This window comes from Hyperolius riggenbachi, chromosome 5 (assembly GCF_040937935.1).
Source record: "Hyperolius riggenbachi isolate aHypRig1 chromosome 5, aHypRig1.pri, whole genome shotgun sequence".
Classification (NCBI taxonomy): Eukaryota; Metazoa; Chordata; class Amphibia; order Anura; family Hyperoliidae; genus Hyperolius; species Hyperolius riggenbachi.
The window spans coordinates 343,196,335-343,221,692 of NC_090650.1; the positions used below are offsets into that span (position 1 = coordinate 343,196,335).

The 25,358-nt window shown below is 42.9% G+C and overlaps 1 protein-coding gene across 4 annotated transcripts in view; it reads left to right on the forward strand.

Annotated features, from left to right (window-relative positions):
• The window catches only part of RP1 (RP1 axonemal microtubule associated), a 542,476-nt gene that overhangs the window by 357,170 nt on the left and 159,948 nt on the right, over nucleotides 1-25,358 (forward strand). For all 4 annotated transcript variants that reach the window (XM_068237387.1, XM_068237386.1, XM_068237388.1 and 1 more), the window contains 2 exons: nucleotides 9-231; nucleotides 3,568-3,722. In XM_068237387.1, the coding sequence (XP_068093488.1) occupies nucleotides 9-231; nucleotides 3,568-3,722 (378 nt within the window). The remainder of the gene's footprint in view (nucleotides 1-8; nucleotides 232-3,567; nucleotides 3,723-25,358) is intronic.

Consider the following 25,358-nt stretch of genomic DNA (forward strand, 5'->3'; position numbering starts at 1 on the left):
TAAAACAGGTGAAGCTTAAAGAAGTTGGAGAGATTTACAAGATGCGCATTGTCTGTGAGCATTTGCCCGACACTCCAGGATGGCACTTAGAAGGCATTCATTTGTCAGAACCGCAGTCCGGACAACTCATACAGTTTGACTGCAACTGTTGGCTCTCTGTGGAGACCGAGGAGGAGGAAGAAGCTGTGAAAGAATTCCGAGTATTGAATAATCAGAAAGAGCTTTTACCAGGTTAGTTTACTTATCATCAGAAAATAAATGCAGTTATACCTCAGTCCATGTAAGAGAAAAACCGGAGTGCCTGGAAGAAACCCACACAGACAACGGGGAGAACATATAAACTCCTTGCAGATGTTGACCTACTAAACTAAAATTGAAGTTCCTACTCTTAAAGTGGGATAAAACTGTGACATAACATTCACTAAAAAATGTGTTTTCCTACTTTTTATGACCCATACAGTTATCATATTTGCTTTTGTGCACAAGTAATATTGTCTGTCCACAAATTACAAACTTCCAAATTACAGTTGATCTGCTCTGAAAGCTGCCATTTGCATTTTAGTACATAGCTGTTGCATTTATATATTTAAATCTATCTACTGATCACTCCTCAGCTCTTTCTGCTTTTCTGCTTGGTACAGCTCAGTTTCGGCAGTTTGCTAATGTTTACTAAATGTATCTGACAAAGGAATAAAAACAAAAGAAGTTATCAGCTCATTCGATGCATCCAGAAGCTGCCCACTGAGGCAAGGAGCGTTCCACTAAAGAACAAAGTGCTGTGTTTAACTGTTTGAATGCTGTTCTGTTACTTTTTTGTGGTAGCAGATTTTATACTGTAAATAATCTTTTAAAACAAAAAGGAAATACTGAGTTTCATATCACTTTAATTACACACAAAAGAAAACAAAAAAAACAACAAATATTTACTTTCAAGGAAGAGAGCAGTACAAGCTTGTACTAATCTCTGCTAATAGATACATGTAATCATTGCCAGCTTTAGCTTCTTTGCCTGGTCTATTCATTCTGCCACCCCTCCCTCCCTCCCTCCCCCCCTCCCCCCCCCTCCTTCCCTCCCTCCCCCCCTTCCCCCCCCTCCTTTCCTGTGCTGAAGTGCCATAACTACATGTCTAGTAAGCAGAGGAGGGAGGAGGAGCTGAGTGAAATAAACAGGCAGAGAGCTTATCCTGGCTATTCTGATTACATTTGTGAATAAGCAGACATTTTTTACAAACAGGAAATGCTTTCAAATGTTTTTATGAACCTAAAAGAAGGCACTTACATTTTAGTTTAGAGAGTTTTATCCCACATTAAAGGACATGTTTAGAACCCCATCCAAACCATGTTTCACTGTTAAATACATAAATACATAATTTAAACATTTTAAATAAAGCAACTTGTTGGTATTATCATATCCGAGGACTCCACTTCAAATTCCCAAATATACCCGCCTGCTGCACTGGAAGGTCTTACTTTTCCTTAAAGAGACTCCGTAACAAAAATTGCATCCTGTTTTTTATCATCCTACAAGTTCCAAAAGCTATTCTAATGTGTTCTGGCTTACTGCAACACTTTGTACTATCACAGTCTCTGTAATAAATCAATGTACCTTTCCCTTGTCAGACTTGTCAGCCTGTGTCTGGAAGGCTGCCAAGTTCTTCAGTGTTGTGGTTCTGCTATGCACTCCCCCCTCAGGGGGGAAAGAAACACACAAATGATCTCTTGAGAATCAAAAGGAATGCTGTATACAGCCTGCTTGTGTATGGATGTATTTTCTATGTGTGGACATACTGTACATCAACCTACTTCCTGTTTTGGTGGCCATTTTGTTTGTTTATAAACAAACTTTTTAAAACTGTTTTTAACCACTTTTAATGCGGCGGGGAGTGGCGAAATTGTGACAGAGGGTAATAGGAGATGTCCCCTAACGCACTGGTATGTTTACTTTTGTGCGATTTTAACAATACAGATTCTCTTTAAAGATTTATTTTATTATTTCACGTATCAATAGATTTACATTATTACTTACATATGTAAAAATGAGACTGAGGTTCATTTTGCAAGGTAAATGTACTTTCAACCAATATATACTTTCAATATAGATAAAATTAGGGGAAAGTTACAGATTAGAAATGCAGAACTAGACAATTACAAATACTTATTTGTGGTCAGATTACTATAAGTAGATCTTCCAGGAAAAATGACAGCGCTAATCAGGAGGTAAGGAATAAAGCATCATTTACAGCAAAAGACAGATTAGCAAAATGTGATTTGGGGAGTGTGTAAATGATTTATAAATGATTATTATTTAGTATTTACATAGTACTGACATATTATATATTGTCTCATCACTTAACTGTCTCTCAGAGGGGTTCACAATCTAATCCCTACCATAGTCATATGTTTATGTAGTGTATGTATCGAAGTCTAGGGCCAATTTTGGGGGGAAGCAAATGAACTAACCTGTATGTTTTTGGGATGTGGGAGGAAACTAGAGTGCCCGGAGAAAACCCACACAGACACGTCCCTGGCTGGGATTCGAACCGGGGACCAAGCGCTGCACTATCAAAGAGGACCGTAATGAACAAAAGTGCTTAATTTTTACAATAATTATGTATAAATGATTTAGTCAGTGTTTGCTCATTTAAAATCTTTCCTCTCCCTGATTTACATTCTGACATTTATCGCATGGTGACATTTTTACTGCTGGCAGGTGATGTCAGTGGAAGTAGCTGCTGCTTGCTTTTTTGGCAGTTAGAAACAGCTGGAAACAGCGGTTATTTCCCACAATGCAACAAGACTCCCACAGTGTGATGTCAGCACCAGGTCCTGACATCACACTGTGGGAGGGGTTTCACCACAATATCAGCCATACAGAGCCCCCCGATGAGCCGTTTGAGAAAAGGAAAAGATTTCTCATGAGAAAGGGGGAATCAGCTACTGATTGGAATGAAGTTCAAACCTTGGTTACGGTTTCTTTGTAATGAAGACATGTAAAATGATGACAATGTTCCTTAAAGAGGAACTGTAAAGTTACTGTAAAGCAAACAGTTTCACTTACCTGGGGCTCCCACAAGCCCCCAGCAGCCGTCCTGTCCCGTGCCGGTTCTGCACAAGCCTCCGTTCTCTCGCGACAGCTAGTTTCCGTTTCTTTGCGTTCCCGTCCGCTATAGCGTCCTGCTATTAGTGCAAGATGCTATAGTGAGCGGGAAGAAAGCTTCGCGTAGCCTGGGACGCGCAGGTGCAGTTGCCGTCGACTTCTAAGTTGACGGTGACGGAACTGGCTGGTGCAGGAGAACGGAGGCTCGTGCAGGACCGGCGCTGGACAGGGCGGTTGCTGGGGGCTTGTGGTAGCGCCAGGTAAGTGAAACTGTTTGCTTTACAGTAACTTTACAGTTACGGTTTAAATTAAGCTTAGTTAATGTATTTATTCACCAGAGCCTCTGTTATGAGGAAATGTATCATTTCCATCCACAATCCCACTCATCACTGCGGTTTTGTGAGTTGCACACAGTACTACAGGGGGTGTTGTTTAACTTTTTCGCTATTATTTTTGTCTTGTTATTTCAGTCAATCAGTACATAGCAGCTGTGCACACTGGTGATCACTGGGGAGCTGAAACTTCAGCTAATTTCTACATGACTCTCTATGGGGAAAGAGGAGACTCAGGAGCAAGAAAGCTGCACAAATCACTCATCTCTGGAGACAAATTTGCAAGAAATAAGGTACTTTCTAGCTTTATTTATTTTACTAAACGAAATTATCCAGCTTTTATTTACTTTTTTGCTACTGGTAATAGCTGGATAAAATCATATTAAAGATGGTCAATCAGATGCAAATAATTCCACTTGTATGCAAATGCCATGCAAATTGTATGCAGCTATGAACTGAACCAATCAAATATACTTTCTGATTATTTTTATTACCCAATTCCCAGCTAATTTAGCATCTCTAATCCATTAAATATAAAAGACGATTGAAAGTGAAGACGCACCAGACCCCAAACTGAAACTTCCATGCATGCCTGTGCCAGTTAGATGATGATGATGATGATGATAAAGATGATGATTTCTGTTCTTTTAGCAATGTGCTCTATAGTGGTTTAGATGTAATGATGAGTGAACATGTTCAATTTTGCTTACTTAAAATCTCACATAATTGTGGAAAATTTTCAAAATCATGAATTTCGCACAAAAATACTAGAACGATTGGGGAAGTACAAAATGAAATAGTTTTGAGGAACTTTGAACTTGAAGGGTTAGTGTAGTTCATGTAGTAATATTTGCAAATACTGTATAGCATAGTATTATAATTATCATTGTGATGTTAAACCTCTGCCTCTGCTGCCAGCTGATGATTAGATTCAAGGAAACCTGTAAAAGAAAAGAAAAGAAAAACCTGCACACTCCCACCTTTTCCCTAAGACACTAGCTAATACGGTCACAATGTTTACAGTTTACTCATCAGCAGACAAGCATGTGGCACCTCTCCTGCTGATACAACCAGCTTGTGGGATCTCCCTTGCTGATACAACCGGCATGTGGGTCTTCCCCTTCCACTACTGATACAACAAGCTTATAGGACCTCCCCTGCTGATACAACAAGCTTGTAGGACCTCCCCTGCTGATAAAACCAACATGCGGGACCTCCCGTGCTTATACAACAAGCTTATGGGACCTCCCCTGCTGATATAACCAACATGTGGGTCCTTCCCTGCAGATACATAAAGCATGAACAGTTTTCAGCATTGAGCAATGCTTTGTGTGAGGTACGAGAAGTCTCTGCACCACTAGCAAAGGCAAAACATTAATACCCAGGGCTGATGGGTATACTTTGTGAACATTCCAATTATTTTGTGAACATTTTTCCTCCGATTAAAATGTTATATTTGTGGTTGAACACTATTTACAAATTGTACCAAGTTATCTCCACGCTTTTACTGAATTTACTGTGAGGCTCTCATTATTCTCATGATGAATAATGAGGGCTGGGCATGTTACACCTAGCTTTACTTGAATCAGCTTTCTACATTTCATTGTTTGTATCCTCATTTCCCAGTTCATAATGAACAGTTTAGGTCTGACTACAGATCCAGCCTGAATAGGATGTGCACAGAAGACTTTGGCACATAAGTCATGTGTAGTGACAGACAGCAAACCAGATGCGAAAATAGATTTATGAGATAATTAATTGTGTGTGCAGTAAATGTAAGAAGTAGAACATAAATAGCAAAGAAAAGAGTCTCATATTGTTTTCCAGTACTGGAAGAGTTAAAAAAAAACTTCTGTTGTTATTTGTGCAAAAGAGCTTCTCTGAGCTACACACACACACACACACACACACACACACACACACACACACACACACACACACACACACACACACACACACACACACACACACACACACACACACACACACACACACACACACACACACACACACACACACACACGCACACACATGCTCTAAACCCACGGCTGAACTCTGGTAGTAAAGGTAGTTGTAAGCGTTCGGCAGGGTACTCCTCCTTGTGTCTCCTACCTGTTCACTCACCTTCATTACTGTACACCCATGCTATGCATTTGAGTGAACTCAACTTTCCTAATCTCCATGCTCCCATCCAGTGACTGACTAAGTATTACCTTGTACTTATAGGGCTTGATTCACTAAGACTATTAGCATGTTTTATCCGAGTGAACACACCTTATCAGAGATAACACACCTTATCCAAGTTAACACTCCTTATCAGAGATAACAGGCCTTATCAGAGATAACACTCCTTATCAAAGCTAACACACCTTATCAGAGTAGCATAGCGAGCGATACAAACTTATGTCTGCTAATTGGCAATGACGAGAGCTCCTCTCATCCTGCCCTGAGTCCCTGCGAGTTCGTAGCACTCGTTATGCTACTCTGATAAGGCGTGCTAACTTTGATAAGGAGTGTTATCTCTGATAAGGAGTGTTAACTTGGATAAGACATGCTATTTTTCTTAGTGAATCAAACCCATACTGTGCCACATGATCTGGTTTGCATGTATTCCTGTATTGCCTTACTGCTGTATGTCACCCCTAAATTTTGTCTGTAACCTGAACTAATCTCTAGCGCTGTGTAATATGTTGGCGATTTATAAATACAATAAATCAATTATACTATACTTTTTTTCACTTCAGGTTTGTTTTAAAGTAGATAACAAATGTCAGCCATATGAGAAGGTTGTAGGGTACATTCATTCACTAGTGAAGGATCCATCCGTGCCCACATTAAACATGCACAATTTGGGATTTTCTTAAGCAGCTTCAAGTACACTTAGAAGTGTTGTCCCTATATTAGGAGAAACACATCTAACACAGATTTATTCAAACTTCTTCCAGTGTTCCCAGTAGGGCAGGAAGCATATTGCATGCTGTGTGATGAAAAAACTTGTGAGCTGCAGGGAACTTGGTTTTCCTCTTCTGTTTGCACACGTCAAGCTATTCTGCAGTCTCTAAAGGGAATTTCCTGACTGAACAAACCACACATGTTTACCCCAGAAACTTATGTGACCAGGATACTTAAAGTGGACCCAAATTAAAAAATACAAGATTTCAGGAATAAAATCTATTTTCTAAATTACAATAATAAATAGCAGCCTTTTTTTTCAGCTGCATGATGACAAATATAAAATATTTTACACTTATTGGAGAAGCCCCTCCCTTCCTTTCATATTGCCGAGACAGAATCCAGCAGACTGGTGGAGTAGGTGGTGTCCGGCAAAGGAGGAATTGCTAATGGCTGCCCCCTGTATAACCCTAGTTATGGAAAGAGAAGGGTGAAAAACATGCACTGAAATGCTCATAGGCTGGAAGGAGTGTTTATTTATCTTTGTATGTGTCAGAGTGGTGCAACTAAATATTTTGAATTAAAAAAATGTTTGGTTTGGATCCGCTTCAAAGTGGATCTCATACTTTATGCATACTTCAAATATGTGTGACTACATTTTCATCTTGACGTAACAGACACGCTTGCCACCGCATTTATAGCCCATAGCTGATCCCTGCTGCCTGATCGGGTTTTTTTTGGGGGGGGGGGGGAGGGGTTGTGCAAGTATGGGAGCTGCCATCTTGCCTGTGATACCAGCATTTTGCAGGCAGTTTGGAATTTTCTCTGTTAGTTAGTTTGCATCATTATCAGAAGAAACTGTCTGTCACAAAGACATTCCCTTTCATTTCTGTATTTTTTAAAGTTAGACTAATGTTGAAGCTTTAGTAAGTGAAGAAGGAAGTGACTATTAGCGATTCACTTCTGCACAAGCCCTTGAATAAGGTTAATCTCCAGTTCTGTGCATTCAGTCTGCTGACCTAAAAAGGTTTTGTTATAAAAAAAAGTTAGGCTAGTAATTAAAAAAAATACTATGGACTGTACTACATTTCAGCCTCCTGCACAGCTCAGCTTAGGAGCCCAGCGATCGGGCTCACCTTTTTTCTTTAGCCTCTACAAGGCTCTCTCTTCCTCCCTCCCTCCCTCCTCCCTGCCCTTACCTCCTCCCCTCCGGTGTCTGAATAGGTACAGGACGGTGGTCCGACCTGTTCCGCCTCTCATAGGCATCAGCCTATTTATTTATTTATTATTTATTTATTGTATTTATAAAGCGCCAACATATTACGCAGCGCTGAACATTAATTTAGGTTACAGACAATATTTAGGGGTGACATACAGCAATATGACAATACAGGAATACAAGAAAACCAGATCACACAGCACAGTATTAGTACAAGGTAATGCTTAGTCAGTCACTGGATGAAGCATGGAGATTAGGCAAGTTATGTTCACTCAGATGCATAGCATGGGTTCACAGTAATGGAGGTGCATGATCAGGTAGGACACAAAAGGAGGAGGACCCTGCCCAAAGGCTTACAATCTAGAGGGAGAGGTAAGGACACGAATGGTAGGGGACCAGAGTTCAGCTGTAGGTTTAGAGCACTTGTGAGGGGTAGTAGGCCAGAGTGAAAAGGTGAGTTTTGAGGGCTTTCTTGAAGATGTTGAAGGAGGGGGCTGCCCTAATGGGTGGAGGTAGGGAGTTCCATAGTGTTGGAGCAGCTCTTGAGAAGTCCTGGAGGCGTGCATGGGACTGGGTGATGCGGGGGGGCGGTTAGGCGAAGTTCATTGGAAGAGCGGAGTGAGCGGCTAGGTGTGTACCTCTGAGTAAGATCGGAAATGTAGGTTGGACAGGTTTTGTGGACAGATTTGTAGGTCAGACACAGTCTATGAGAGGACCGCACTCCCCGGCCAATCAGAGGCCGGGAAACGGCCCCCTGCAGCGATAAACGCATGTAAACAAAGGGGACTTCTTTCCCCTTTCGTTTACAAGCAACCTGCTAGCCGTGATCGGCGGCTAGCAGGCTATTCACGGAACTCCGCTCTGCGAACGGCCATTCCCTGGGAAACTGCAGCCCCAGGACTTGATGCCAATTGGTGTTAGGCGGTCCTGGGGCTGCCGCCGCGGTCACGCCCGTTGGTGTGACGCGGTCGTAAAGTAGTTAAGATACTTTCAGTGCACATCACAGTGTTGCCTTTAGTGCATTGGGGAGCATTAGGGCCGGATTTACCATAAGGCACTGTAGGCACGTGCCTACAGGCACCTGATGATTAAAGGCGGCTCACTCCCCTCCCCAAGCACTTCCCTTCCTACTTCCCTATGCAGAGTCCTGATGAGAGTGTAACTGCGAGGTTACTCACCCTGCTCTCTGCATTCCACCGATGAAAGCCCCCTTCAATCAGGGGCACTTTTACCTACTTAACACTGAGGTTCTTCTAGCTACATAATACTTGGGGGCACCTCTAGCTCCTTAATATTGAGGGTACTTCTGGTTACCTATTACTAAGGGGCAACTGTAGCTACCTATGACGGGCAAGGGAAGTAAGGGAGAAGTCACAGCTGGGCCACACTTGTGGTGCAGTTTGGTGGGGGTGTGTAGGTTCATGGAGGGTGAAGTCTAGGGTGCCAGGACATCTGTGCCTATAGGCTCTTGTGAAATAGATCCGGGCCTGGGGAGCATTGTGGCATAATGTGACAATGGAGATAAAAATATCATTGGATAAACATGGTTTCTGGATTTGTCTCTATGTATGTAAAGGGAAAAGGGTAGTGAGCAAGCAAGCACAGTTGCGGCTGTCTTATAGCTGAACCATCAGCAATCAGCAGGAAAATAAATAAAGCCTGCCACTCACTAGTCACTCTTAAGTCAGCCAGTGTTGTCTTACCAGTTTGATTTAAAGAGAATCTGTACTCTAAAATTCTTACAATAAAAAGCATACCATTCTATTCATCGGGCCATATGCAATTCACTTTTTCACCAGAGTTTTCTCCTAGGTGATATTTTTAAATGTGTCAATAAAATGCCTGTTAAGCCACCAGCAAGCAAGAAAATACTCAAAATAATTTTGATAGTACTTTGTACTTACTTCTCAGTACTTTTTCAGTTGAAAAGTGCTGGAAAGTTATTTTAAATAGAAGATGAAAAATTATGCCCTAGGAGAAAACGCAGGAGAAAAGTGGAATTGCATATGGGCCATTATGTTCTCCTTGGCCCCTCAGTGCTGTTTCTGCCACTCCCTGCTGCAATCCTGGCTTGTAATTGCCAGTTTTAGGCAGTGTTTACAAACAAAAAACATGGCTGCTAACCAGCATGTGATAGGCTGAGAGAAGCTCTGTCTGTGACTCATACAGAGCCTGCAGGGGGCGTTGAGACGGTGTGTATAGCTTCTACCCATCACAAGCAGAGCAGTACATCCCTGCCTGAGTGCCTGAGCCCGACAAAGCCGTCAAAGGAAAGAAGATTAGATTATATAACAGAGATAATACAGCCACTGTGCCACTAGGAAAGGCCGCAGTAAGACAGACCACATTACAACAGGTATAGGAACTTATAGGATAGAAGAAATAAGGCTGAAAAGGTCGTTACAGAGTCTCTTTAAAAAACAGAATGAAACCCAGCATTTATTCTTTGCTCTAAAAAAATATTTACAGCATATTATATACAACCAGCTTTTTTTTTTTACTAGAACAGCATTCAAAGGGTTACACACAGGACTTAAATGTTCAGTGCAGAGAAATCTGGACACATCTGAAGTGTAGATAATGTTATCTTGTGTTTACATAATTGTATCAAATGAGGAATGACATTCTCTGACTGTGCAGAAGCTCCTGGACACAGACAGACACAAAGCATTTCTGCCTTCAATACATAATGAATAAAACCAGTTAAGAATAAAATGCAAAGTCAGCTCTCAAAGCAAAAAAAACTGTACTTATAATTTCTAAATGAATAATACTTATGCACAAATGCAAATATGATAACCGTATGGCATATAAAAAGAAGGAAACCGTGTTTTTATTGAATATTATGTCAGGGTTTTATACCGCTTTAATACAGCAATTGTCATGTTATATTGGAACCGGTTATTGTGAACTACTGTAGTTTATGCTTATGTTTCCAGTAGCAAATGGTGAGCTTGTTAGTGGCCAGCTTCAGAGCTGCTAAAACAAATCTTCCTTTTAACCCTCACTGTAACACTAATCCATATACAGTTAGGGAAAGTAGTATTAGATCCCCTAATAAACTACACTTGATAGTTTCAAGATGTAGACAGACAATGGCAATCTGTCTTTTTACAATAAGACCTCAGCTTGTCTTCATGAGGACATGATAATATAATGGAGCCTTGTGTTACAAAAATGTGCACAAACAGCATTTCCCTTTCAGAAAAATAACTGAAATATGTGAATTTCAAGAATGTTTTAAGGCTTCACATTTAGCTTTGTTTGGAATCTGAAGGCCATAAAGATCAGTGATCTTTAGTGAAAAGTAGTCTATATATTCCATTATCTTTATTCTTCAAGAGGTGCATTTTAAAGATTGCTTTCATACCAATTCTGCAAGAATTTTGAACCCTACATATCAAATTATATCAGACCTCAACTCACATTATTTGCTTTAACTAGCAGTACCTAGTAAGGCCAGTATACAGGATTAATAACTATTTTATCAGCATGGCAAATCTTTCTCACATAGTCTGTCATTACTGACCCTGTGTGTGCAAAAACAGATTATGGCTACATCCCCCGTTGTACTTGGCAAAATAAATCTGATTCGGATGCCGGACGGCTAACCTAGCATGAACTGAGCTTAAAGAGAATCTGTACTCTGAAATTCTTACAATAAAAAGCATACCATTCTATTCATTATGTTCTCTAGGGCCCCTCTGTGCTGTTTCTGCCACTCCCTGCTGCAATCCTGGCTTGTAATTGCTAGTTTTAGGCAGTGTTTACAAACAAAAGACATGGCATGTGATAGGCTGAGAGGAGCTCAGTTTGTGACTCACACAGAGCCTGCAGGGGGCGTGGAGAGGGTGTGTATAGCTTCTATCCTATTACAAATAGAGCAGCACATTCTTGCCTGAGTGCCTGAGCCTGACAAAGCCATCAGAGGAAAAAAAGATTAGAATATATAACAGAGATAATACAGCCACGGTGCAACTAGGAAAGGCTGCAGTAAGACAGACCACATTAGAACAGGTATAGAAACGTATAGGATAGAAGAAATAAGGCAGAACATTTTGTTACAGAGTCTCTTTAAGCCCTGTAGCAACATGAAGTTAACGGCCACATACAATACATTTTGTGTTAGATAATGGCCAAAATTCAATAAGATCATAATGATAATAAGGCGCGTGAAAATGTATCACCACACATCAAACAGTATTTTAAGCATTAATTCACTAAAGAAGCTTGCCTTAGTAACATGTAGTGATCAGCTTTCACAGTGAGAGGGTTGTTCTATCACACCAATCCTTAAGTTATCACCTCTGTAGTTATTCTCACTAGTAGTAGAAAGGGAGGAGAGGAGCACATGCGGGCAGGATGTAGCACCACCCCCTCCTGCTGTTATGACGATTATAGCTAGCCTGTGTAGGACAGCCAGGGAAGGAGCGGGAGAGGCTGCGGCTGGGTGTGGACGGGTGGGTCTGTGTGTGTTTCTGTGTCTCCATGTGTGAATTTCTGTCTGTGTGTATGAGTGGCTGTGTATATGTATGCTTGGTGTCTCTCTCCCTCCATCTCTGTGTTTCTGCTGTGTATTTCTCTCTGTACACAGTCCCCTTCTGCATAACTAGTAAAAAATAAAGTAGACCGCTCAGAATGCTTCACTTTACACTGCACACTTTAGTAACACTCCACTTAACGACAAGTCAAGCCAGGTAAAAACTCCTCACACCCTTTACAATTGTTATAACTTGCATTCTTCTCTGTGAATAAACATCCTGTCTTTAACTTTAGAATTATGTTTTTATTAAGGATTCAATCCTTAACTTTTGAAAACACACCTTAACTTAAGGATTGAATCCTTATTTTAAGGTTTTCCTGAGGTAACTTGCTTAGTGAATACTAAATGCTTTATCACCATGGTAATAACAGTGAAACAGCAAAGAATCATTATTAAAGACAGGAGATGAGCTTAGTGAATTGTTACCAATAAATCAGAAATCTGGTACATCATCAATGACACCACAGCTGCTAGCTTTGTAGTGTCGGATGCAGTACAAATCCATAGACATGTCTGCCATGTCTTACTTGGTGCCTTCCTCTCACTTATGCTCCTTCACTGTTCAGTTGTACAAGGAAAGTGCACATCTTATCAATATTTGATTAATATTTTAAATAGATTTTTTTTTGTTAGATCTAATAATTTATTCCAATCTAATGACTGATCTATTAAAATTGCAAATGTGTAGTGTAGGGGCAGATTTAGACTTTTTCAAGATCAAACCAAATATTCTTTCCACCCATGTATATATGCTTTCTTGTCTAGGTGTCAGGGCCAATCATAAGTAGACTTACATGCATATTTATAAAAAGTAGTGATGTGTGCAGTTCTGCTTACGTAACCTGTTTATCGCTCTGTATTAGTGACCGCCCTCAGTAACATAGCTGTGCTTTCATTGAAGTGTATAAACAACCAATTTTTTCATTACTAATCCTCTGCTCAGCACTTCCAGTTCACTTAATTCACTTAAGAATATGATGATTACCAAATGCAAGCTGGATATGCTAAGTGATGTGCTAACCATACAACAATTTTACAGCCTTTATAAATTGGCCCATACGGTTTATAATTGCATCCTAAGGCCCGGTTCACATTAGCGTTCGCTATCCGGATTTTCCGGATCTGATCCGGACCGCATACTGTACAAACGGAACATACGTTCCGCATAGCAATGTAAAGTCTATGCGGACGTTCACACGCTTCCGTTCCGTACGTACCGGAGCCGGATCGGATCCGGACTCCGGACTCTTTTCCAACATGCGCTATTTTTTGGGTCCGGATTTCCGGCCCACGCACCCGGACCGGAGCCGGACCCGAGCCTGACAGCACCATCCGGAACACAGAAACCAATGGGAAACGGAAGGCACAGAACACACTGCCTACAGAAACCTGACATTCTACCCCACTTCCTATGCGTATCCAAGCGGCCATTTCGGATGGGGACACATAGGCCCAGCATATGTGGAGTGGAGCAGCAGTGACAGACGTGCTGGAGCTGTTTGGCAGAATGTCGGAGGTGGAGGTGAGGCCTACAGCGGAGGAACCTGATTCTACAGGTGCACCAGGATCGGATCCGGATCGGAACCATACGGTTCTGATCAGGATCAGGTCAGGATCAGGTCAGGATCCGATCAGGATCCGGTCCGTTTACTTGCCAAAACGCAAGTGTGAATGGGGCCTTAGGCTTATATAAATAACTAGTTGTAAGTATCTTACTGCTTTTGAGACCAGTTGGCCAAGAGTCGCTTACAGGTATACTAGAAAGTCTATAGACATGCAGTGGCATAACTAAGGAGCTTGTGGCCCCTGGTTGCGAGTTGGGGCCCCAACCACTCTATTGATATGGAGCAACAAAACTTACCAAGGACAGCTGCAGCATCAGAGAGGTGTAATCAGAGTGAGAAAATGGTTAGTTAAAGAGACACTGAAGCGAAAAAAAAATATATGATATAATGATTTGTATGTGTAGTACAGCTAAGAAATAAAACAGGAGCAGAGACATGAGTCTAATATTGTTTCCAGTACTGGAAGAGTTAAGAAACTCCAGTTGTTATCTCTATGCAAAAAAAAAAACCATTAAGCTCCACGACTTTCAAAGTCGCAGAGAGGGATGTCTTCTGAAGTTTATTATCTCAACTGTCCATGAAGAATTTTCTTTTTCTCTGCCAGAGGATAGGTCAATAGTTCACAAGACTGCTCTGAAAAATCATTTAGAATGCTGAGTAGTGTGTAAACTGCAAATATTAAAGAATGATTAAATGTTATAAAACACACTATATAACTGAAAATAAAAATATGAGAATATTTTCTTTGCTACTAATCTTCTAGTAATTATCCGTATTACACAACCAATTCATTATATCATATTTTTTTGCTTTTTTGTCTCTTTAAGGATTACCACTATTCAATGCACACAAAGAGGAGTTCATAATCAACATAGCACCAATAAAAAGCTAATAAGATGAATGAAGGAAGGCCCTTACTGGGCTCGTCTGGCCCAAGGGCCCCGATGCAATCGCAACCTCAACATCCCCAATTTCTACGCCACTAGACATACAGTAGTTTGGTTGAAAACAGTAAATTATTAATCTAGCTTTTCCTATGGAGAAACGTGATCAGAATGTTCATGTGATTAATTTGTAAGTCTCTGATTGGCTGGCGGCGATCATGTAATCTGCTTCCTGTTTTAGCCAACATCATGTAAGCACGTGATCCTGAACAGCCAATTTGAAACTTTCACATGTTGCTAGAAAAATGATCCTACCGGTAGACCCTACGTAGGAGAAACCGACAGTCTCAAAGAACCAGCAAAGTCGTGATGATGATCTCCTTTCTGGGGCCTGTTCAGTACATTCAATCCTTTACCCTTATTCTTATTATGATAATGTGACCACCAGAGTCTTTCTTCCTCTATGTGACTGAGATAGCATCCCACATTACAGCAATAAGTTTGGCAGTCCCTATTATCCCCTTGTTTAATATAGTCAGCTGCTCAGTACGTAATGCAATCCCTAATGTAGAACACATGTATATGTATCCTTGTCACCAGGGATTAGAAAATGTGAAAATAAATTGTATTTTAAATAGATCACATTTTCCATTTCAAATGAATATATCCGTTGCAGGATTTCATTTAATGCATTATTCACAGCTACCGCTGAGAGTTTATTTCATGCAGCCATTTATCACTTTCACTATTAAGCAGTCATTTGCGAGTTTAGAAGAAAACATGAGAGTTTAGCCATCCAGTAAATAGTTTCTCTTAGTTATTCAGCACATTTCAAGTGATGAGAATGGAGGTAATCTCCCTGCTGTACACAGAAAGCACGTCTGATGCTGCATGTGTCCTGTCCACCTGTACAGTTCACAATAACAAGGAAAGGTGTGTCGGCATTTTTTCATTTTTTCTCCCTTTAAGGAAAATCTGTAACGAAAAAAACTCCCCTAGGGTGTACTCACCTCGGGTGGGGGAAGCCTCCGGATCCTATTGAGGCTTCCCCCGTCCTCATCGGTCCCACGGCGGCGCGAAAATCCTCCTGGAGCGGCAACAACGTAAATATTTACCTTTTGGCTCCAGCGCAGGCGCAGTATCAGCTCCTTCCCACGGATACTGTGCCTGCGCTGAAGCCAAAAGGTAACTGTCTACTTCACCTTAGCTGGGCAGCTCTATCTTGCATCAACAACTGTATCATCAACACATGGTCTCTGTATCTTTAAAGCTTTTGCACACAGTCTCTAGTAACAGCACTTTGAACAGACTTGACCTCTTAGACCTCAGGTTCTGGGTTGTTATATTTCTATCTCAGCAAGCCTCCGCTGAACACTGGCTACTAACTGAACACACACTGTAACTTAATTGGCTCTCAGTAGTTGACTCTCAGGCCTAGTCCTTTCTGTCCAGACTAGCTCGGATGTACTCTGTGTACGCTGCCTCTGGTCTCCAGCCTCTGTCTGGCTGGGTTGCCTCTGCCTTACTTTCGCCACTGTAGTCTCTGCATGGCCGCCGGGTCCCCTCTTAGCCTCCGGGGTGACTGCTGCGGCCTTTCTCTCTTGTTGCCTCCTTTCCCGCTCCTCACAGCTGCCTCCTGTCTTCTCCCAAGTTCCTCTCTCTCTCTCTCTCTTTCTCTCTGACGCGCTCTGGCTGGTTCCAACCAGTTCCCTCTGGCTACACCTCTCCCGCCATGCCCCTCCGCGCCTGTGCTGTAGTGTCTGACAGGCCGCGTAGGGCTTCTAGAAAGTTCCACTGCTCTTTGTGCTTTGGTTGCCTGGCAACAGTCTATGCGACCATTACTGCGCCTTCACTCCTTTCCCATGCACCGTTTTGGTTCCATTAAGCTAACATCTAAGGCGAAATTTAGCCTTACATGCTAAAGTTAACTCACACACAGAAATACATAGCAAAATCTTGGGAGGGTTACAACTGTACAGCGCTCCCCCCCCCCCCCCCCCCCCGCGCTCTGCTGTCCCCCGTAATAAAAACTGACGTGCTAGCGACTTGCAGGTTGTCGCTAGCACGCTGTTTATCTATGTGCTGCCATTCAGCGCCGCTCCCCTGCCTCCTCTATTTCGCCGCTAGCACTGCTTTTTATTACGGGGGACAGCAGATAGCAGGGGTGGGCCTGGGGGGGCGCTGTACAGTAACAGAGTCTGGTGACAGTATGCACAAACAGCCTCTGTGCCCTACTAACATTCTTAAATCCCACCTCAGGTTCTCTTTAAATCTACTTTGTAAATGTTTAAACATAAAATAAAAGCATGGGATATTATACTTTTTAGGAGTAGGAGGATAGATACAATTGTTTATCTCATGAATTTATTTTCATCTTGGATTCACTTTACTTTAGATTAAACTTTAGCATGTTTAGCATACAAAAACTTTATTTTGGAGGATTATGATATCAGATTGTGGGCTGCTCTGAGAGACAGTGTTCAGGCTACGACACAGAGGCGCTCAGTGTTGATGATACTGACAGATGTTATTTACTCCTATCTGTCACTGCCTGATGAAGGGGGTTTGTACCCTGCGAAACGCGTTGCATCCAATAAAATTGTTTTGACTGAAAATCCACAGTCGAATGTTCTGCGTGGAGGAGGTAAGTCCACCACTACCTTCTCTATTACCAAGATGGGTTTTTAGTTATTTTAGTGTTTTTTATCCTGTTGTCAGTCACCTCTGTTATCCTATTATCTACCAGTATTCAGGCTATATTCTCACTAGGGCGTTCGCCATTCCAGTGCATTGTGTCAGACAGTATAATTATTTTGCTAATGCAATGCAATTATATTGCAATGATGTATTTAGATCGACCGGTTAGCAGTGCGGAGTGGCAGAATCTGTTGGCATAATATGTTGCATGCATTATGGTACCACCTAACAGGTGTATTAACAGTTGCTGTAAAGCTCTGTATGTGTTGCCCCGCTCGCATAACTCGCGATGCAAATTTTCCCCATCGTTTCTTTGTGATCCTGTGCTGTGATCAGGCTTAAAGAGAAACCGTGACCAAGAATTAAGCTTCATCCCAATCAGTAGCTGATACCGCCTTGTACATGAAAAATCTTTTCCTTTTCACAAACGGATCATCAGGGGGCTTTGTATGGCTGATATCGTGCTGAAACCCCTCCCACAGGAAACTGTGAGGACCATGGTCCTGGCAGTTTCCTGTCTATGAATCGCGTTGCATTGTGGAAAATAGCTGTTTACAGCTGTTTCCAATTGCCAAAAAAGCAAGCAGCAGCTACTTACAGTGACGCCACCTGCCAGCAGTAAAAATGTCACCATATGATAAATGTTAGAATGTAAATCAGGGAGAGGAAAGATTTTACAATGGACAAACACTGACTAAATCATTTATACGTAATTGTAAAAATGAAGCTTTTTTTTTATTACATTATTTTCACTGGAGTTCCTCTTTAAGGCAACACCTGTGCGAAAGCAGCCTTATTGACATGATTATATAAAGACGATGTAAACTGATGTGAAAGATGTTAGCATAGTATAAATACACAATAATAATAAAAAATAGTAATACCTATATATATATCTATATCTATATCTATCTATCTATCTATCTATCTATCTATCTATCTATCTATCTATATATATATATATATATATATACACATATATGTAGAAATATATATATATATATATATATATATATATATATATATATATATATATATATGTACAGAGGGGCTGCAGCACACAACAGGAAAACAGTGACAGGGGCTCTTGGTTACGCTTTAACGCGCTTAAGCTCACCAACTGCGCCAAAGTGTCCCCAATCTGGTGAGTCCTACTCTACCATGCAAAATGCCAGTTTTTATGAGCAGTCTAGTGGGAACTAAACCAAAAACCCTAAAATGTCAACTAGATGGGAAAATAAGGAAATTAAAAACACCTCACTCTTCACCTAGCTACCAAACGAACTTCTGAACATGTGCAATGCACTAATTTATATACTTAACTGTGCTAGAGGTGGGCGTGGTCATGCAGGCTCACAGGGGAAAATTATAAATAAATTACCAAGGGGTGAGCAGCACAAACCAAATTTTATGCAATTCTATGCAAAGCATGCACGCAGCTCTGGAGGTCCCCAGACTCCATAAGAAATATATAAGTACAGAGGGGCTGCAGCACACAACAGGAAAATAGTGACAGGGGCTCTGGGGACCTCCAGCGCTGCGTGCATGCTTTTCATAGAATTGCATAAAAATTTGGTTTGTGCTGCTCACCCCTTGGTAATATATATATATATATATATATATATATATATATATATATATATATATATATATATATATATACACAGTGGGTTGCAAAAGTATTCGGCCTCCTTGAAGTTTTCCACATTTTGTCATATTACTGCCACGAGCATGAATCAATTTTATTGAACTTCCACGTGAGAAGACCAATACAAAGTGGTGTACACATAAGAAGTGGAACGAAAATCATACATGATTCCAAACATTTTTTACTAATAAATAACTGCAAAGTGGGGTGTGCATAATTATTCGGCCCCTTTGATCTGAGTGCAGTCAGTTGCCTATAGACATTGTCTGATGAGTGCTAATGACTAAATAGAGTGCACCTGTGTGTAATCTAATGTCAGTACAAATACAGCTGCTCTGTTCGGGCCTCAGAGGTTGTCTAAGAGAATATTGGGAGCAATAACACCGTGAAGTCCAAAGAACACACAAGACAGGTCAGGATCAAGTTATTGAGAAATGTAAAGCAGGCTGAGGCTACAAAAAGATTTCCAAAGCCTTGAACATCCCAAGGAGCACTGTTCAAGCGATCATCCAGAAATGGAGTGTAGCACAACTGTAAACCTACCAAGACAAGACACCTAAACTCACAGGCCAAACAAGGAGAGCGCTGATCAGAAATGCAGTCAAGAGGCCCATGGTGACTCTGGACGAGCTGCAGAGATCTACAGCTCAGGTGGGAGACTCTGTTCATAAGACAACTATTAGTCGTGCACTGCACAAAGTTGGCCTTTATGGAAGAGTGGCAAGAAGAAAGGCATTGTTAACAGAAAGCATAAGAAGTCCCGTTTGCAGTTTGCCACAAGCCATGTGGGGGACACAGCAACCATGTGGAAAAAGGTGCTCTGGTCAGATGAGACCAAAATGGAACTTTTTGGCCAAAATGCAAAACGCTATGTGTGGCGGAAAACTAACACTGCACATCACTCTGAACACACCGTCCTCACTGTCAAATATGGTGGTGGCAGCATCATGCTCGGGGGGTGCATCTCTTCAGCAGGGACAGGGAAGCTGGTCAGAGTTGATGGGAAGATGGATGGAGCCAAATACAGGGCAAACTTGGAAGAAAACCTCTTGGAGACTGCAAAAGACTTGAGACTGGGGCGAGGGTCACCTTCCAGCAGGACAATGACCCTAAACATAAAGCTAGGGCAACAATGGAATGGTTTAAAACAAAACATATCTAAGTGTTAGAATGGTCAAGTCAAAGTCCAGATCTAAATCCAATCGATAAAAGGTAGAAAACCGAGAGCCCAATATAGTGTAGCTTGCATTGGAGGAGTGCGAATGATAATGATGAAACGTAAGTATTGTACTTACAAACCAGGGTTACCTCCAAGGCAACCACTGAAAAGGCAGGTGGGGAGACCAAGTCTGTCCCCACTCAGGATTAAGACGTCGCTCTCTGTGGATAGAGGAAAAAAAGAGGGTGTACCACCCTTCCACCAAGGGTGGATTCTTGATGTGTAGAGCTGTACAGAGGCGCCAGTAGGATAAAAGTCATTAAAACGTTTAAAACGTTCGGGATGCGGTGGTGGACCAGCCAACCCAAAACAGACATGGGTACTGTCGATTCAAGTAATAAATAATTTATTTATATACTCCAAAGACAAGTTGCAACGCGTTTCACGGGCAAAATCCCGCTTCCTCAGGAAATAAACAACTGCAGTGATACACTAAAAAATGACGACAGAGATAAAAAGCAACAATTAGAAGACCGTGTGTGCCGTAACAGTATGACAATAAGAGGATCTAATACCGTGACCCTGGAGTTATGAACTATATAATCTGTATCAATAAATAATGTGTAGCAAAGACACCAAATTTATATGTTATCAATACTGGTATGAGGTGGGACAAAGTCTGAAAATCCAAAGTTATATAATTATTTCAATAACCATTTCAACCCATTTTCCAATAATATCATTTTCTACAAACGCTACATCGATGATCTGATCTTTATATGGAAAGGTTCCACTAATTTAATTCCTTCGTTTGTTGAATTCCTCAATACTAACCCAGCAGGCCTACATTTTACTTCCCACCATAACCACAATTCCATTGAATTCCTAGACCTGGTTCTATACACCGATTCTACTCGCATAAAAACAAAGACCTTTTTTAAACCTGTAGATGCAAATAATTATATTCACTACCATAGTTTTCACCATCGCCCCTGGACAAAAAACACCCCGTACAGTCAATATAAAAGGATCTACCGTAATTGCACAGACTTACAGGTATACAACACTCAATCCAAAATCTTAACAGTACCTGTGTCTGTTTTGGGTTGGCTGGTCCACCACCGCATCCCGAACGTTTTAAACGTTTTAATGACTTTTATCCTACTGGCGCCTCTATCCTAAATCCAATCGAGAATCTGTGGCAAGATCTGAAAACTGCTGTTCACAAATGCTGTCCATCTAATCTGAATGAGCTGGAGCTGTTTTGCAAAGAAGAATGGGCAAGGATTTCAGTCTCTAGATGTGCAAAGCTGGTAGAGACATACCCTAAAAGACTGGCAGCTGTAATTGCAGCAAAAGGTGGTTCTACAAAGTATTGACTCAGGGGGCCGAATAATTACGCACACCCCACTTTGCAGTTATTTATTTGTAAAAAATGTTTAGAATGATGTTTGATTTTCGATCCACTTCTCACATGTACACCACTTTGCATTGGTCTTTCACGTGGAATTCCAATAAAATTGATGCATGTTTGTGGCAGTAATATGACAAAATGTGGAAAACTTCAAGGGGGCCGAATACTTTTGCAACCCACTGTATATATACTGTGCATTCTCTACGAAGCTGGCACTATATAAATTGCATACTATTACTATATAATATGCATAAGGACCTCGTTCTATGTTCTGTGTAGTTTTATGCAATATTCTAATGTTTATACTTTGCTTGTCTTTGTATAAATTCTTTTCAATAAAAATGTTTGTCACAGGAGCCCTAGTGGCTGACCGCACTTAGCCTTCTAAACGGTGCCAGCGCACAGATCGTGCGAACTCTGGTCGCAGTCAATGCGCAGGAACCGTTAAGAATTAGCCGCAGACAACTCAGAAGGGAGCCTGTGAGACACGGGTAATTACAACGTCACCTACTGGTTCAGAGTAAACTGCCACCACCGCGGTTACCATGGGACCGTGGAGCCCACTAACTGACTGACTAGTCCTGCGAATAAAACGGTTAAACACACGGTATTCTGTCTAGCCAACAACAAACAAACAGTAGCGTATCTTCAGAGACCCGGGATCAGTTCTGCGTGTGCTGATAAGCAGGGTAGCGGACAGTGAATGACTTGGAGAAAGTCGTTTATTCACGCAATATAAATAATTAATATATACAGACAATTATTAAAATCACAATTATTAAGACAGTAATAGCCAGTATAAAAAATAAAAGAAGGGAGAAAAATACTTAGTTCCTGGAAAGATGTCCTTTTTTGTGGGAAAACAGAGTTCTGGGTTTCAATTTGAGTTCAGAGTTCAGACCAGGTGGATGCCAGCATATCCTCAAGCTGGCATCTGATGAGTTCAAGATGTTTCAGTGGGGAGGACCCTGAGTTTGGGTCCTCTGCCATTCTTATGCCCCTGCTTCAGTAGGAGGGAGTGAGGGCGGGGAGCCATACACCCCCTTAGAAGATGAGATGAGCCCTCCCCTTGTCCTGGGGGCTAGAAATCATATCTACCCATATATGGGCTCTATCTCACAGAACCGTACAGGTCAGGGCAGATTTATTAACATTTTCAGGTCTGTCTCGATTTACCCAGCGCCCTGATACCAGACATGGGACCCCTGTGGTATCATCAGGGCATTTTCAAACTGCCTAACTGGCAGTCCTTACCTCAGAATGTTCTGAAACTTCCTCAGAACCAGCACCGGGGCTCATGCTACACTTCCCCCACGTTTGGCGAAGCTGCCATCTCAGGAACCCCAGAAATATGACAGATCTGGGAAGTTATGGATTATGCTATGAGACTCAGGTTTATTCAGGATGTGTTCTAGCTGCTAACAGCTGACTTCCCTTTGATCTTTACCAGTGAGCAAGGTGTCAAGACCTCCCGGAGATTTGTAGCCTGCCTGGCTGCACCTAGGCATCCTGATCACCCCTTGGTTAATTAACATCTACATGAGATCAGCTAGGTGTCACCTTATACCTGATGGATGGGCCATCCGCACAGCTTGAAGCCAGGGACTCTCTGGGCCCAGGCTCATTAGCATATCAAAAGAGCCATCCAGCCTTTAGGATGGTGCTCTCTCTGCTAAGAAAAGGACTTCAGCTCCCCCTACACACTCAACCCAGATTGTATCGATTTGAAGCGCAATCGATGCAGGGAATCGAGTGCGATCGCTTTTTCTTCACGGGCGGTTACAGGACGCGCCTGCGGCCCCGCAACGGTCCGTGACAGCCCCCCCTGGGGAGAAGGAAGATAGACATTCATCAGCAAGATGTGTGTCGTTGCCGCTAACCTGCGAGATCTGATCTAGTTCCCCGTTGGCGTTCTGGGGTCGGCTGCCCGCTGCGTGTCGGCCAACCTGGCTGACGGGTCTCGGGTTGCCGGTGCGGCGGGAAAACCTATTGGAGCCTGTGGCTCGGTTCCCCTGGACCGGTCGCGGTCTGCTACCCTCAGGGTTGACCCGACATGGACCGTTCTGGACAGGGCGTTTGCGCCACTGCAGTCGGACGTGGTGTCTGCCGGGACTGCTGGGTTGGTTAGGTCAACAGCCAGCCCACGCGGGGTTCCCCTGCTAAGTGGCTGTGGACCTAAGGGAACCCCGCGGAATCCCTGGACCTTCCCAGCTCCTGACAGACGGCACATGCCCTGCAGTAGTTTGCTACATCCCTGTTCATTCGGGGCCAATAAAACTGGTTCCGAATACCGGCAAGTGTCTTGCGGACACCCGAGTGCCCTGTCAGAGGATTACCATGTGCGGATTTCAGCACATGTCCCCTGAACGCACTCGGGACCACAAGCCATTTGGTATTCGCGTGGGATCTACCTGTAGGGGGCTGTACAGACTCACTGTACAGTCTCCCACCTTCCCAGTACACCTTGAAAGCGGCCCCGTCTGCGAGGGGCTCAGCGGCTTGCTGCCTGAGCACCTCCAGGCTTGGGTCACTTTGTAGTGCGGCTGAGAATACGGCGCTGTCAGTTTCAGCCAATTGGCTCATGTCACACGAGGCCAGCGGCTGAAAGATCTCATCCCTGCGGTCAGAGGAGGGGGAGGAGGCCGGAACCCCCTCCACCTGTTCTGAGCTCGGGTTCTGAGCAGTGCAGCGGCGCGGTACTGCTAGCACAGGTACACTGTCAGAATGGCACAGACGGACATTACTCAAGTCATCATTGCATGCAGTAATGACATTGACAGGTATAGACATTTTTTCATTACAGACAGGTTGTACAGTAAACTCAGGTACAGTTACAGCATCATCACAACAGACAGTCTGTACATCAAACTCAGGTGCCTTTGAAGCAGGCACTATTGAACCTGGTACCCTTGAACTGGGCACATTCAACCCGCCTCCCCCTGGTGCTCCCCCAAGTGTATAAAGTACCTGGTGGTGGGTGGAGAGTCCGTCTCCTTCCGTGAGCGACAAGGCGGTCGTGGCAGGTTCATAGTAGGACACAAGCTTGCCCAAATCAGTCCCCAGCAACACAGGGACTGGGAGATCCTTCATAACCCCAACAACCCTTTCATGGATCCCTAATCCCCAATCCAGCTTCACTGTCGCGTGGGCTATGTGAAAAAGAGTGCCCTCTACTCCAGTAAGGGCAAGGGATCGGCTGGAGCTGATGCTCTCCTTTGGCACAAGGTGTGAGTGAACTAACGTGATGTCAGCTCCGGTGTCTCGAAATCCGGTGACAACTTTGCCGTTCACTCTAACAAGTTGCTGCTGGTCGGTTCGGTCGCGGATTTCCTTTCCGCGGGCAAACAGGACAAAATCTGATGATCCAGGCTGTGGTTCGCTGGCGGGCTGCCTCTGCTGTGGGTGAGGTGCAGGTGATGCAGATGTTCCAGGTGCTGGTGGTGTCTGTCTCCGCTCCGGACAGTCGAATTTCATGTGTCCGGGCTGGCGGCAGTAGTGACAGGTGACCTCTCCAGGCGCTGCAGGCCTGGGTGCAGCAGCTGCGCTGGGTGGCCTCTGTGGCGGACGGCTCACAGGGGCAGGAGGGTCTGCCGAGGTATTGGGCTGACCTCCTCTCCAGCTGGATGGGACAGTTCTGCGGGTATCAGCCACCCGGGTAGTTGCAAAAGTCTCAGCAAGGTCTGCAGCGACAGTGGCTGAAGCCGGCCTGCGTTCTAACACAAACTGTCGTACATCAGCAGGGCAAATGTTCAGAAATTGTTCGAGGACTATCAAGTCCTCCAGGACGCCATAAGACCCTTTGGTGAGGCCTAGTGTCCACTGGCGGAGTGTGGTGAGCAAGCTGCTGACCACATCTCGGTACGAATCAGAAGACTTTTTCTGCCAGGCCCTGAACTTTTTCCGATAGG